The 16,342-nt window shown below is 37.5% G+C and overlaps 1 protein-coding gene across 5 annotated transcripts; it reads left to right on the forward strand.

Moving 5' to 3' along the window:
- The first annotated feature begins 194 nt into the window (after positions 1-194).
- LOC109861524 (TAR DNA-binding protein 43) lies at positions 195-16,290 on the forward strand. 5 transcript variants are annotated; one of them, XR_002250980.1, is made up of 6 exons: positions 205-1,131; positions 1,589-1,758; positions 2,110-2,250; positions 7,254-8,261; positions 15,450-15,650; positions 16,082-16,290. XR_002250980.1 is itself a non-coding variant. In XM_020441206.1 (4 exons), the coding sequence occupies exons 1-4, from the start codon at positions 894-896 to the stop codon at positions 5,548-5,550; spliced, it is 1,536 nt and encodes a 511-aa protein (XP_020296795.1). In that variant the 5' UTR covers positions 195-893; the 3' UTR covers positions 5,551-6,338. The 5 variants fall into 5 exon arrangements, 3 of the variants coding, with proteins under 3 accessions (XP_020296795.1, XP_020296797.1, XP_020296796.1); XR_002250981.1 differs by lacking the exon at positions 15,450-15,650; XM_020441206.1 differs by lacking the exons at positions 7,254-8,261; positions 15,450-15,650; positions 16,082-16,290 and adding an exon at positions 4,564-6,338 and having other exon boundaries at positions 195-1,131.
- The last annotated feature ends 52 nt before the right edge of the window (positions 16,291-16,342 follow it).

A 16,342-nucleotide genomic window follows, 5' to 3' on the forward strand; every position in this document is an offset into this window, starting at 1 on the left:
TAATGCTGTAAAGTGCTGTTGCGGCATCAAGTTTTATTCCGCCACTTGTGACGTATCTTGCGGCCTCTTCAACCTGAGTGACTCGCGAAGCATCCGCGCGAGTCGAGAGGTTTTCCGCTGGAAAATCGATCGGACCGTCCGCCATTGTGCGCGCAGAGCAGTGTGCCGCGTCTCCGACGTGAGAGTAGTATTACTACGCGTCGGCCGCGACACACACGGCGCGACGCTACTCCGCCGTTACCACTTGCAATTGGGGTCGCGCGCACAAAGAGGCGAATCGTTGCCGGACGATCGTCGGAATTTCCTCGTCAAATGTTCGAGCATTTCTATTTCTCGCGAAATTGCTTGTCGAGCGAGAGATTAATTTGATTTCGCGCGCCGTGTCGAGTGTCTCTCGGGTGAAATTATTATTTTTTTTTTTTTTTCCCAGGCAACATCGCACGCGGGCTTCCGGTGGCGCCAGTGTCGTCGCTGTGTCGGCAGAGAGTAAAGAGATGTGGTGTTGCGTGACTGGGTGTGAGAGACATAGCGCGTTTGTTGTGTGTTTGTTGTGTTACGAGTATAAGCGAGTTTAAATTGTAACGTAATCTCCATCGGGAAACGTGCGCGCGTAAATACGATTAACAGACGGAAAACGTACGGGGTGGAGGAATCGCGAATCTTGAGAGAGAGAGAGTCGCTCGAAAGAAAGAACGAGAAAGAGTGAGAGAGAGAGAGAGGGGGAAGAGAGACAGAGAGAAGGAGAGAGAAGTGAGACAGACAGACGGACGGAGCGAGCGAGCGAACGAACGAAAAGACGCATTGCGATTTGGAGAGATTTTTGAGTCGTGTTTGCGGCTGAAATCGAGGAATTGATAATCGTCTGCACAAATCTCGAAGCGGAAAAGAGCATTATGTCGTCCTACATCCAAGTAGCCGAGGATGAGGGCGAGGAACCCATAGAATTGCCCACCGAAGACGATAATACGCTTCTGCTGACCACCCTATCCGCCCAGTTTCCCGGCACATGCGGCCTCAAATATCGCAATCCGGAATCGCGAACGATGCGCGGCGTTCGGTTGGTCGACGGCCGTCTGCATCCGCCCGAGAACGGCTGGGGCAAAGCGATCTACTTTTGCGTTTTCCCGAAAGGTATATTTGCACACACATATATATATATATACGTGCCTGTACATAGATATATCACTCACACATACACACACACACACACACACACACATACATACACACGCGCGCGCGTATCTCTCGCTTGCAGTATTTATATCGTGGCGGCGCTACGCACGCTTGGCGTCGGCTCGCTCGCGCAAAAGGAGTGCGATATTCACAAATGTGTTCATAAATGAACATCATCGTGAAATAACGATAGAATGAAATTTCTCTTAGCTCTCGTTATCTTAGTAGTTGTACAAGTAGCTTGTTTGAAACGTTGAAAAAACAAAACAGATGTCCACGTCTTTCTTCTTTCCTTGTCTTTTTTTTTTTCTTTTTTTTTTCTTTTTTTGTATCTATTTCTTTTGATTTCTTTTTTTCCTGGTTCACACAAATAGCCATAAGTTGTTAGACATGAACATCTATAATGTCTTTTCAGAGAACAAACGTAAATCTGATGACAATTTGGAAAATTCCACAGCTAAGACTAAAAGAATGGAAACAAAGTTACGTTGCACTGATTTGATTGTACTTGGTTTACCATGGAAAACAACAGAGCAAAACTTGCGTGAATATTTCGAAACGTTTGGTGAAGTTCTGATGGCACAGGTGAGTCCCTCGATGACGAAACTTGCGCTTACATTTGCACAAAGTATCATGAGTATCAAAGGCTGAATGTTTGACTGTGTCTACTAACTTGCATATATATTTTTTAAAGCCAACTAATTTCTCTCTTAGATAAGTAAGTGTATTAACACTCTGACATTAAGCATAATGAAGAATGTGCTTTGTTTAAATAATAATAATTTGTTTTAATTCAGAAGTAATTTTTTAATTGAATAAATGTACATTATATTCTATGTGTATCTCAGTGTGTGTTAATGAGATATAACTTTTATATAAACTATCTTTTCTTGTTTCAAATTTCAACTGTAAAATGTCAATAAAATATTATTGCAGGTAAAGAAAGATGCCAAGTCAGGACAGAGTAAAGGATTTGGCTTTATTAGATTTGGAAGTTATGAATCACAGTTGAGATGTCTTGCTCAGCGTCATATGATAGATGGCAGATGGTGCGATGTCAAGGTGCCTAACAGTAAGGTAAGAACAAGATATTAATTTGTAGATCTTGTTTTCCTTGCTATTTTTTCTACTGTTTTTGTAAATATAAGAAAATTCTAACAAGTGTTAAGTTAGAAATGCACATTTAAATCGTAAGACTGAATAAATCATTTTAAAAGCAATAAGAAATTTTATGTATGAAATTTATATGTAAAATCTTCTATTTTTGTGTGTCAGAAATGATGAGAGTGTCGCTCTTTCGTGTGTATATTTACTTTTATTTATTTATTTGTTCTATTTTTACACATGATTAAAAATAGTCATGATGAAGAAACTCTAATGATAACAGCGTATTTATTTTATATACAGATAAAAATAATTACAATGTCTCTGAGATATTGTCAAGTTTTATTGTTTTTTGGTATTGTTTTTAAAATGATGTATTCAAATGATATACATATGTTTAATCTGTACATATTAGATTGAGAATCTCAATGAAACTTGATAGTTATTATCAAAGTAACTTATCATGTTTTTCATTGTTAAAGTTTATTAAAATAATTATGGGCAGAAAAAGAAAGTAGTATGTATGTGTGTGTGTCGTGTGTGTGTATGTGTATATGTGCGTATGTATGTGCATGTGTTGCTTTCTATTGTGATTTACAAAAAGAAGAAAAAATCACATAAATTACATACTTTTATTTTATCGGTTGGTAAATGCCAGATTGTTTTAATTCTTTTGTTTAGTAATCCGATTACACCTGTGTTACTATAAAAAGAAGGAATATTTCACTTGAGAATAGAAAACTACGTATAGAAGAACGCAAAAAAAAACATCTGAGCTTGAAACATCTCGCATAAAGCAGTTTATTTTTAACTTTCTCGGTCGCCGTTATCAGCCCAGTTAGAATGTGTTTTCACTGGAAAATATATGTACAGATATGAACATATGTGTACTCAAAATAAAAAAAAAAATCAAAGAAAATAAAACGGAACGCTGTATGAGAGACAAACTAGTTGAACGTGATAAGCTTACGATCACATGAAAATTACGGATAAAATTACGCCTTATCTTACGCACTTCCCGTTCTATCTCCATTTTACCGTACAACGCTTTGAGGAAATATATATCGATATTTTCTCACTTTCCTTGGATGTTACATTTTATGTATACGAGACACGTATTCTCTCTCTCGTTGTGGTATAAATAGGTGAATGTGTGATTGATTACGAGTGGTGAAATTTATACAAGGAAAGAATGCAAATTGCTTGTATGTACGAATGTATGTTTATGCGAAAGAGTGTGGGGTGTGAGTAGAAGAAGAGTGAACAATGTTAAACAGTGTGTGTGCGTGAATATGTAAATACTATCGTATGTTTGTGTGTCTGTTGCAATAGTATGAAATCGCATTAGAGAAGAATGATTTAAAGAGTCAGTAACTTGAACAGAGAGGAATGATAAAATGAACAGTTGATAAGAAAGAAATACACATTTTGAGTAACAATCACTGTCCGTTGTCTTTTTCAAGATTTTTTTTTGTTTTTTTTTTTTTTTTTTTTTTTTGTTTTTTAACTGGTGAGGTTTTCTCAAGAAATTTGAGAACAAAGACAAAACACTCGATATCTTCACGTGTCGATAAATATTTATACGATACATAAATGAAAAAAATTATTCACTAAAATTGCGCAATAACTCGTGAATGAAAAGGAATGTATTGCATATATTGAGAGCATAAAAACAAGTCAAAAGTTTAAAGAATTTCAACGTTTTTCGAGCGCGTAATTTTCCAGACGCGTCAAACATTGTAATGGGTATGACTTTGTATGTGGAGCTTGAGTATGTAAAAAATCTCTTCTTACTCGCGTATGAAGAATAAACAGCTGACGATCAAATCGTACGGTCGAACATTTGAAAGTTCTTCTAGTATGAAAGAAAAATAACATTTTTCGAGAACTTTAGCGCGTTATATGCGTTGACATATAAAATCCAATCAATGTGGTCTCTAGAGTCTCAGAGAATTATGAGCACGTGTGAAAAGATTTTGTGAAGCGACGCTTGGTATGGAATAGAGTGCGAAATCAGGAATGAGAAAAGAACTCGCGAACGAGATAGCGAAAAATCTTACGTGTGTCCACATCTCTCGCGAATAGATTCTGAGCGTTTGAGAATTGTTTGACGTTTCGCGAATGCCAAAGTAAAATTTCAAAAACGAATTGTCGAGTGCATAGAGTTTGTCGCGCGCGGTCCACGTTACCACAATATATGAGCGGAGCGAATGCGTATGTGTGCTTCAGCATTTCGAGATCAAAATCTGTATGTTATTTTCGAGGGCTGGTGTAATCTGGTTGCAGAATATTGATGGCTTAATGATGGCACGTCAGTATGATACGAGTAAGCACGGTAGCGAGTGCTACCGACCTATACCGGTGCACCCGCCGAGTAGTCGTCGGGCGTCGGCGGCGTCGAAGCCGTACAGCGTAAACTCGTCGTCCGAGGCTACTGCACCGCCTCCGAGCGCGCCTCCTCCTAGATACGACTCGGAGTACGATTACAAAACCACTCACTATCCGTCGTATCCCCCGAATTATCCGTACGACGATAGCAAGTACAAGTACGAGAGCGGTGGCGGCCAGCAAGCAGCCGCGTACGCCGTCTACGAGAAACCGAGCTACGCCGCATACGCCGAGGAATCCGCTGTCTACGATTCACGTGGCTACATGGCGCCGCCGCCGCCGCCGCCACTTCCACCACCGCCCCCGCCGCCGCCACCGCCGCCGCCGTCGCACGCGACCGCCGCAGCAGTCGCCGCAGCGCCCGTCAATCCCGCGTATCCCTCGTCCGATGCGGAATACGGATCGAGGTATTACGGCGAGGGACGTGCCGCTTACTCGATCGCTGACAACTGTCCGGAGCATTATGACAAGGGAAGGTACACTGGCTACGGATACGAGCAACGTTGTTACTACGATCAGGTCGATGGTCGCTACGCTCCTGCACCTCAACCAGATTCCAGATACATCGAGGTCCGGTATTCGGACGCGAGACATCCGGACGCGAGGCACTTGCCCCCTGATCACGCTCGAGAAGCGGACAGATACATGGACGGTCGCGATATGGATAGGAGATACGCTGTAGACGGCAGGGAACACGTGGACGGCAGATACGTAATGGATAATCGCGAGATCGACAGTCGTTATGTCGTCGCTCCGGAAGCGGTCGACGGTAGATACGCCGATCCGACGAGATATCCTGTTAAAGAAAACTATTACGATCGCTATTACAAGCACAGGCCGTCGAGGGATCACCACGTTGGCCATCCTGCTGATTCAAGATATTAAAATATCGTAAATACAATCAATCATGTTTCAATGGGAATATCGGATCGTGTACATCTCTACACGCGCACATCTGCCGTTGTTGACGAAATGAATAATATAAATACAACTTCTTTTTCTCTCTCGCAACTTTTGCGATACACATTCCTCGACGAATACCACGTATCTATGAGAATACGACAGAAATGTTGTGATACTACTAAATATTGCTACATGTATCAATTATATGCGTACGTCTATATGCGTGCAAGTGCAACATTTGATATGTAGCAACATTTTCTATTATCATTTTTGTTTTAGCGTCGCAAAACTCGAGAAAAATACTTACTAGACAGTGTTTTTTATCTCTGAATGAATGTGTGACGATAGAGTATCGTCTCGAATAGTTAATACATATAATATGTATATTTATACGCAAATATACATATTATCTTTTTATACTGCTACATTTGTATTTGATATAACTTTTTGCATGAAAAAAAAAAAAAAAAGACAATTTTTTATTGGAATACATATTTTATCTTTATAAGATAAAAATTTAAATTTTAGTACTTTGTCATCTCGATAACGTAAATATTATTATCGAGCAACAAGTTTACATTAATAGCGTATCGATGATTCGTTATTTCCCAACACGGCAAAATAACAACGTATTGAACTATTTTACCACTTACAGATAGTTCACACGCTAGTGAATGTTATTTTTATCCCAGATAAATCCAAACGCACGTATATCAACGGAATAGTTACGTGGTATATACGATATACAAAGTGTATACTGTCTTTTTAATCTTTTTTTTTTTTTTTTTTTTTTTTTTTTTTTTTTTTTTTTTTTTTATCGCATACCAATGTTTTTTTTTAAATTTTTTTTGTTATTTTTTTCCATCTGGTTTTTACACACTCGATATTTGTGTGTGTGTGGGAGCGTTACGCTGTTGGAATTATGTATATTGTACATATATCCAATTAGTATGTAAGAAGCATATTCCCATTAATTCATGGTGTTTGTTATAAAAATAACTATGTTGTCTAAATGTAGCTACAATTAATTTAGCCTGGAATAACTGTTTACATTTTATCAGATATGTGCTTATCATTCAAGTTAAGACAGTGTAATGTAGCATGGAATTTTTCTACATCGAAAGTATATAAAAGAAAAGAACACATTGTACAAATTGAGATGCATGGATTTCAAGTGTCATAGTGCTTAAGTGTTTGTTATATAACATATACGAAGATTTTGTATATAAATCAAGCCAAACGACGCCCTTTCCTGGATCGATAAATAAATGTATTTAAAAACTTTTTTTTTTATATATATATACATATATATATAAAACTTGACGTTTAGTGCAGATTAGTTGCAATTGACGGAACGCCCGTAGACGTTTGTGCTGAAAGCGAGAAATTGCACACAATGCGTATATTACGACTTGACTCTGTATAATGCGTTTGTAAAATATATATATATATATATGTTTACACACATATATATATGTATATATGTATGGTCGATGTAAAAACGTTGTGATTCTATATGTAATGTACTTATATTATGTTTCGCTATAGTCATGAGAAACAGTAGATAGTCTCGCAGCGATTCTGCGCCGCCGTTATTGTGAGTAATGTGCACTGTACGCAAGTTTTTACTTGGATAAACAGCGAATATGTCGTATATGATTGACTGACTGTGCGTTTGTGTGTAGGAGGGAATGATTCAGCAAGTACCCTGCAAGGTATTCGTCGGCCGCTGTACAGAAGACCTAACATCTGATGACCTGCGAGATTACTTCTCCAAATTCGGCGAGGTCACGGACGTGTTCATCCCGAAACCCTTCCGCGCATTTTCGTTTGTCACTTTCCTAGATCCCGAGGTCGCGCAGTCACTTTGCGGCGAGGATCACATTATTAAGGGCGTGTCGGTGCACGTGTCGAACGCTGCGCCCAAATCTGAGGGCAACAATAAGAACTTTAACAATCAAGTAAATGCAAACATGAGAGGCCGGGGTGCGCCGGGACCCGTGGATAACAATGTACAAGGCAATTATCAGGGTAATCGTTACATGGGCCATTCGGGCAACAATATGGGCCCAAACGGTTGGAACAATCCGGGGAATCGCGGCAATCTTGACATGCCAAATTTGCAGGCTCTGGGCATCACCGGACAGAATAACGGTGGCGGCGGGGGCGGTGGAATGTCGAATCCATTGGCCATGGGCGGTCTGAACCTGTCCGCGTTGCCAGTCAATCCGGCTCTGGTGGCCGCTGCCTTAAACCAAGCGTCCTGGGGTCTTATTGGAAATCTACAGAACCAGGGAAACGACCAGGCCTATTCAAACCAGCCGGGCCCGCCGGGCCAGCCGCCCTCCGGTAACAACAGCATCGGCAATTCCGGTAACTCGGGTTTTCTCAGCTGGATGAATCAGGGCGGCGGCGACGGCAACACCGGCAATCCTGCCACCGGCGGTCCCGGACCGAATAACCCGAACGCGTCCCAGGGCGCCTGGCAGAATCATCCGGGTCAGCGCGACCAGAAGTCGAATACCTTTCTCAAGTACGAGTAAACCCACCCGGGGCCGTGGGTCTACTCGTAAAACCAAACGGATCGTCCATCCACGGGTCCCGACGCAATCTTAATGCTGCTAACTGAAGATGGAGTTACTGCGGCTTCGAATGTGGTGTTGCCACATGAAAGGGTCTGAGAGCCTAGACACGTACGTTGACGTTCTTTCTAATGTTTTGCACTAATCGCCACTGCGCGTGCATTATATTATATTAAAGAGACCCTCTCTCCACTCTTCACCAATTTCATCAATTAGCACAATTCCGTTCGTCGAGAAAGAGAGTTTATATAAGAATTATGCATTAACACGGATAGCTCCGATTATTCTGAATATGTGTGCACCCCGGCTTTTGTGTGATTTGTCTAATCTAATGAACGTACGATACCGGCATGAGTAACATCGATATGTATGAAATGATGATTTAATGTGTCTGTGAAGAGTGTAGAGTTGTGCGCGTGAGCTTTTAGCTCACTCAGATTGTGTACCTATTCGACATATATACATATATGTGTTTCGAGCTGCGCTCAATCTAGCACTACAAATGCTTCAGAGCATCATTTTATCTTTGTTGATTATCTGATGAAAAAAATAAAGATTTAATGTTGTTTTGAAGTACTTGAAGCTTGCTATTCTGACTGCAGTTTCAGTCTTAGTTGTAAAACTATCGATTGTCATCGGCTTGTAAACCGGGTTTGCGTTAACCATATGTTTACATGTTACGGAATATCGGATCTGAGATCTCCGTTCGAAGAAAGCTTGAGCTGCTTTATCATTATGATGAAACCTTGTAGTGACACTTGATGATGTTTGTATGTGTGTGTATATGTGTGTGCGTGTGTGTGTGTGTTTAAGCATTGAATATGCGTACATACGCTAATCTGAATTGATGAAAAAAAATCGTACATATATACATATATATTGATATTATATTGGATTATATATATATATATATGTGTACATACACATACGTGTATATATACATATGTGTACATATAGAGAGAACGAAAAATCGATATATCGTTATATTCTTCTGTTGCGTATATAATTTTCAGATCTTTTTCTTTTTGTTTCGATTACGTAGCATCCACCCACCGAATCATTGTTAAATTTTAAGAGTCCAACAGCTCAAGCCTTCTTTCATCAACAAATCTCATCAGGAAAAACGGAGCTATATGATATGTAGCGCGACATATACTTAAAAAAACGTTTCTTAAATTATTAGATTTATAATCGTTAACCGAATATTTTTTCTTCTTCTTCGTCATAGAAATGTGAGCGTAACGTACAAATATTGAATCACTATCGAGCGCAATAGACAATACTAACCGAAGCTAAAGTCCAATTGCTTGACTTTTGTCGACTGGAAAGCTTGGATCGTTTAGATGTTATTTAAAAAAAAAATGTTTATTTTATGTAATGAAATATATATATTTACGTATATATATTTAAATCTCTATCGCATTTTGACAGTTTTAGAAACTAGTTTGCATATTGATTTTAATAAAATTTCTCTACAGTTATTCTCGAGCCAATATTTACCGAACACGTTTCTAATTAATGTAAATTTTGCGTTGTAAAAATAGTCGACTTCTTTCAAATCTTATTACATGTACATATATAAAATTTGTAGCAATTGCTTTTGAACTAATTTTTGCTTTGTAAAGATGAAGAGCAAAGGCCTTGTCACATACGTAATCATCTTATCTCGTGACTTTTCGTAATATGTTGCGGTTGCGCCCGGAAAAAAAAAGTGCGGACGTTGTAACTTTCTGAAAGATTTCTAGTCCTGAGAGAGAGTAGGTGACGTTTTAATAATTCCCGGATTAAATTCATTGAATAAAATCCTCGAGACAAGAAACGATAATACGAAAAAGAAAAACGGAGTCAAATCTGAAATAAATCTAGAAGATAAATAAAACTAAAAAGATAAATGACGATGAAACTGAAGAGTATCGTCTCTCGTCTTAGACGAGAGAAAGCTGAGATTAGTAAATTCTTATCCTATACTTGGAATGCTTACTCTTGTGCGTAGGGAGTATGATTGTTTTCTTTTCTTTATTTTTCATTCGAGTGAGCATTTCAGTAGTTTACATAGAATTCGCTGACCTCAGATGGAAAATGTTCTTTAATCGCAGTAAGAAGTTACCTTCATTAACTTATCCATGTCTTGCAGTAGTCATTACCCGCTTCGCAACAGATTGCTGTTTGCTGGAATGTTGACAAATTGATTCTCTTTTTTGAAAAAAAAAAAAATAATAATAATTGATATAGTATTTCTATGACTAAAAAACGTGATTAGATATGACTGTTTGAAATTGGTATGAATGTATATCAAAATAGTTGTAAGATTTTTTAGAGAATGATCGTAGCTATCCGTATAGGTACATTACTATTACGATTAAACTTTTGTTTCATATATTTCGAGTGTAACACATAGTTTATTATGTGAGAATTTTACACTAGTGCGTAAGTGTGTGTCAAATTATTGCCCGGAAGTGTGTGTGAAAGGAAGCATTTGAATTTTGCAATTTTTTTTTTTTTTTTTGTATTTTAATTGAATGATTTGCAGAAAAAAATATACAAGAAAACCGGTTTAGATGTCTTGTATGTTTATTAATTGAAAAAATCTGAGTAGATATCTTTGATGAAAAGACTTTCGATTTAAGCCTATTTCCTAATTAAACAATAAAAAAAAAACACACAAAATAGCTTATACAGAGAATATTTATTTTTCAAAAACGAAGGAAAAGAAAGAGAGCCATATTGATAACACGAGATAAAATGAAGGATGCAATATCACATTTTCCAGTTAATTAATCTGAGAGCTTTAGCATACGGAATATAGTGTTATGTCACAATTGAAAACTTAAAGAACGTATTCATTACCGCGACATCACTGTGTATTGCATTATAAAAGAAAAAGATTATTTAGCTCTGAGAATAAAAACTAATTATATCTTATGAGTATATTAATTGAAAAAATAAAATAATTATCTATATATATATATATATATTATATATATATAAAAAAGAGAAATGTATTGTGCTTTTTATTTGTCGTGCAGTGATTCTCATAAAAAACTTCCTACTTGAAATACACACTACCTTACTATTACACAAATTATAATACTCTCTCACACTCTTTCTCTCTCATTAGCGTGAATTCTCTCGTCATTATGCGCGTGACGCGTGTACAGCAGAGAGTGAATTCTATACTATATTGTAATGCTCATCGCTCCTCATTGTTCGGAGACTCGGCCACAAATGAGAAAAAGGGCATAAGGGTTGCCGATTTGCCATTTCTTTCTCTTTCTCTAGTGAATTTTTACTTCACAATTTTTTGTACATACGTCTCATGTTTCTTTTGTTACCTAAAGAATGGTACTTTCTGTCTCGTTTTTTTGGGCCGTTTTTTTTTTTTCGCATCATCCCTCATTGCGGCGAGCATTCCAGTATGGCGTTCAGTTCACTCGTGTACCAGATGAGAAAATTTATCTCTAGTTTAAAGAAAAAAAAGAACAGAAGAAAAAAAAACGCCGATTGAATTGGATTGTTCAAAGCGCGTGTATGTATAACGGTTGAATGTATTTGTTAACGGTCGTCTCAGAACTACAGGCGTGAAAGTTTTTACTACTTAGCAAAAATGATAATGCCTTGTGTCTAAAGTGCTGAATATTCGTGTATGTGGCGGCGCGAGGTGAGGAGAGCAATGAGATGATTGAGAACACAAAAATATAGTATATATACATAATATACCTATTAAACAAAAAAAAAAAAAAAACAAGGGCGAGTGTACGGAAAATTATGATTATATAAGTCTTAGATGAGAGTGAGAGTCGTCCAATGTGTGTCCGATATTATACTTAGACCGAAAAAATAAAAAAAGAGGTTGTTTATATACATATAATATACATAAAAAGAGAGCTAAAATCAGAGATCTCGGTGAGGAAAGATGGGACAATTTTGTGTGTGGGGTTGTTTGGTAGTGATTGTGCATTCTTCGTAAGTCTGTGAATTGTTAAATTGATCTACACACAGAGAGACTGTAGTTTAAGACAACTTTTAACAGACACCGGAACCGCGTCTAGCTTATCGCTGAGGCACGAATGTTGGCGCTTTTAGTTTGCTAAGATGCGCGCGAAAATATTTTTCAGGGATAAATAAAGTTTTCTCTCTTCTTCTATAATAATAATAATAATAATAATAATAATAATAATAATAATACAAACCAGTAAAACTAGAGTATGAAACTTACACGGAGGAAATAAATTTTAATATCATTGATCGCGTATGATGAACAGTTAAAGTCAATTGATCGAGCTCGAACATTCGTGCGTGAGTCTTCACGATTTGCGGGATGCTACGTAGTCTGACAATTTGTACAAAGTTTTCTTGTATAGCATGTATAGACCGCATGCTGCGCAACTGTTTAACGGGAAGTGCGCAGAATCGATATTCTATTAAAAAAGAAACGAGTTCTTGGAAAACCGAGATGAGAAAATTTTTAAATCTGTAACGAAACGATAATAAATTTCTCAATTGTCAGACCACGTGTCTCACAAGTCGTTCGAAACACAGCGATGCCTACAATATGGTAGACATCTCTCTCTTCGTGATCCCCTCAATTAATTAACGCGTATGAAGCAAGTGTTTTTGCGTGCGATCAGAATGCTCACTGCTCAAAGAATGCCTTGCAGAGAAAACGATTCGGAAATGATCTACGAGGTGTGTAAATACGGATTTAATGTGTAAAACCAACTTTAGTATCGCTCATGAAATGTAACGAATTTTATTGTAGAATTAGTAGAATCTCTGTAAATCGCCCGATATTGTTGTGTCCCTTCCCCAAGTGGAGAAAGAGAGAGAGAAAAAATGAAGTTATACATGATAAGTCCGATACGTGTGTCGTGAAACGTTGTCGTGTTGTGAGAATGTTGATTTGTTCGTCGTCGTTGTTGGAGGGAGTGATTTTTGAGACGCGCGTCGAGAAGAGACACGTGGTGAGAAAAAAAAAAAAACAAAACAAAACCGCGCGAATATCCGGCGTTCTTTTACACTTTTGAAATACAAAACGAGGATGAATATGAAGAGAATTTGACCGTCGAAAATTTTTTTACGAGTACGCGATGATGATCTCACGATTTTGTGTACGTGCGTTGGCGTTTCTCCGCAATTCGTGCCGGCGAACCGACCTTACCGTGAAATTAGAAAAACATTTTCCGAGTTTAAACACGCGGTGAGGAAACAAAATACTCATTGCTCTTCGTAACGTTCTCCGTTGATTGTAGTGTATGTTAAAAACTATGCCGAGAATAAAAAATCCAAGCACCGCGAGGTATTACACATTTCTTCACATTGTCTTTGAATGCGAAACCAGTACATATAAAAATATACTTACGCACATTTTTCATATATCTACTTCGGGATTAGCATCAGTTCATAGCATTATTTTATTCTCTCAGAATCGAGTTTGTGTCACTAATTGATTTTTTATTTTGACACGAACGAATTATTTCTTTAATTTAAGTTTTCAGAGATAAAAAAAATAAACTAGACGTAACGATACATGCGCGCGCGTCGTTCTGCAATGTCAGAGCAGCCTAGCGTATTGTTTTTTTTTTTTTTTTTTTATTAGCTTAGAATTATCACACGCATGTGTGAGAAAAGTTTTTTAAATTTATTCTGCGTGTAAGTAACAAATAGTTTTGCGCGACATTCTCAATGAAGTTACTCTCAAAAAGTTCATTTATTGTATGTATGTGAACTTACAATTTTATTCTCAATTAACAAACACAAATTAAAAGAAGCACACGAGGTTGCGCCGTTTAGTTAGAAGTGACTTGGTCTCGCGATGAAGAGACTTTTTTTTTTTTTTTAACTGTAAAATAAAATTGTAAAAGTGAGTGAAAGAGAGAGTTTGAAAGGTAATGTGACAGAGAGAGCATCGGTAACTGGACTTTCGGTGATGACTGAAGACGATAACCGAAGAAATCCGCTGAGCTTCAAAACAGGTGATTGACATTATTTCTCTTTCATAACGGTTTAACAATCATCAAACGATCACTTGTCAGCGGTACTTTGACTTTCGCAACTTGTCGACGAATTTTTTTGTCCATTCCATCGATATCTTGTTTTTCTCTCTCTAATACCTCCTTTTTCTAGCTCATCGATCGTACGTAGACACTACTACTATGTTTAACAAGCTTTTGTAAGAAAAGCTCTTTAATATGACAAGACTTTGATATATGAGTTTGCTCGATGGTTTTTGACATTTTTGTTGTCCTCGATCTTTCTCGTTCCTTGTACGTATCCCAGAGAACGAAGAATCGTCGAGGAAACTTCTTGCAACGTAGTGTTATCGCTTTGCTGCGAAGTTTGGTCCTACGCAAGACTACGGTACGTGCTCGATGCTTTTTGTTTTTTTTTTGACGACACGTTTGTCATCACACAACTCGTTCAAAGTCTCGTGGCCGGTAAATTTAACAATTCTCGCAGATATCACCGGCGAATGACAAGATTCCAGGCGTACCTTATCGCACACTTGTTATCCTATCAAGCCAAAGGAGCTAAGACAACTTCGAGAAATGATCATATGTTTTGTACGTTTGAGAAAGAATATCTCACACATACACACTACGGCGGTTATTTCTTCTCAAGTTCACACCACGTTCAGGAATACAGTAAGATCACTCATCGAGACATCCAAGTGTTCCCAAGTTGTGGAATGTTAGTACTTTTTAGTTAGCTCCGAGGACCCGGTGTACAACCGGATACTAATCCTGTACGAATTCTGTTCAACAGCCTGGATGAATTATATGTGATGCTTGATGTCCGTGAACGTACCTCTTGGATGGACACGAAGTGTTGAGACAAGTTGATGCAAGTGGAAAGACCGAAAGAGCGAGCGAGCGAGAGCGAAAGAAAGAGAGATGAAAGGAAATGAGAGAGTAAGAGGGAGAGAGAGAGAGAGAGCGAGCGAAAGAGAGAGAGAGAGAGAGAGGGAGAGAAAGAGAGGGAGAGAGAGAGGAGTAAATTTTTTGCAGGAGAATAGAATTTTCGTGGAATGGTGATGATATGATGATAATGGTGATGGTGATGATGATAATGATGGTGATGATGGTGATGATGATGATAATGATAATGATGATGATGATGATGATGATGGTGATGCACTGCGCCGAGAGAAGTTGCTAGAGAAGTGTGGAGCGAGTGCTTTTTTGAAAGCGTGGGGGAAGTTTTTTTCGTAAGCGTGTTGATCAGGTTGCTGTGAAAAAAAAAAAACAAAAAAAAACATAAATGACTCGGCTGAATAGTTTAATGTTTCATCGCCGGTTTTAGTTTCAGATTGCGAGAGCGTGTGTTGCGATCGGCGGTGGTTGACCGTCGCGATTGATTCGTGCTTGCTCTCGCGAAAAGAGAGACATAACTCCTGAGAGGCAGACGCTAATTATGTTTGACAAACAGAAAATCTGCAAATCTCGAGAGAAAAAGAGAGATGAGAGAATCCAATAATAAGTGCCAAAGGACAGTGTAATTAAAGTAATTATAAATATACTAGCACATTTATATATATGCATAAATATATATATATATATATATATATAATTTTTTTTTTTTTTTTAAAGAGAATATTTACACATTTGAATTTAATTTGATTATACATATACATATATAAACACAATAAATTTTATTATGTGTAATAATGTCATGTGTGTATACATTTATTGTTACTTAACAACCATGTAAAATCATGTCGGAATAGATTGAGACATGTTTATTTCAACTTACGCACTTTGGTGTGCGCTTGTTATAATTGTTAAATAAATTGTAATTTTATACGTACTCTTTTTTCGTAGTTGTGTAGTTTTCTCCTCACAGTATAACACGACTATATATAATTCCTCTATATTATATTAACGTGATGATATACCTCCTTCATTTATTTTTATTTGGCAAATTTTATGTTTCAGATTCGGTATTCATATTTGCAGCGTATCGATCTTCGTATGTGAAGATTGTCAGTTTAAACGAAGAGCGAATTACTTGAAGAAAGTACTCTGTCAAGAAATTAATAGCAAGAAAATCTATTGAGTAAAGAACAGATTCATATTGCATATATATATATATATATATACACATACATATATATATATAGAGATATTATATCGGGAAACATTATTTCTTTGTTTAAAACTCACATTTGCTTTGTATAAATATAAATAAAGAGTATT

The sequence above is a fragment of the Pseudomyrmex gracilis genome, unplaced genomic scaffold (genome assembly GCF_002006095.1).
Source record: "Pseudomyrmex gracilis isolate BER0280 unplaced genomic scaffold, ASM200609v1 scaffold_812, whole genome shotgun sequence".
In the NCBI taxonomy this organism is placed as follows: domain Eukaryota; kingdom Metazoa; phylum Arthropoda; class Insecta; order Hymenoptera; family Formicidae; genus Pseudomyrmex; species Pseudomyrmex gracilis.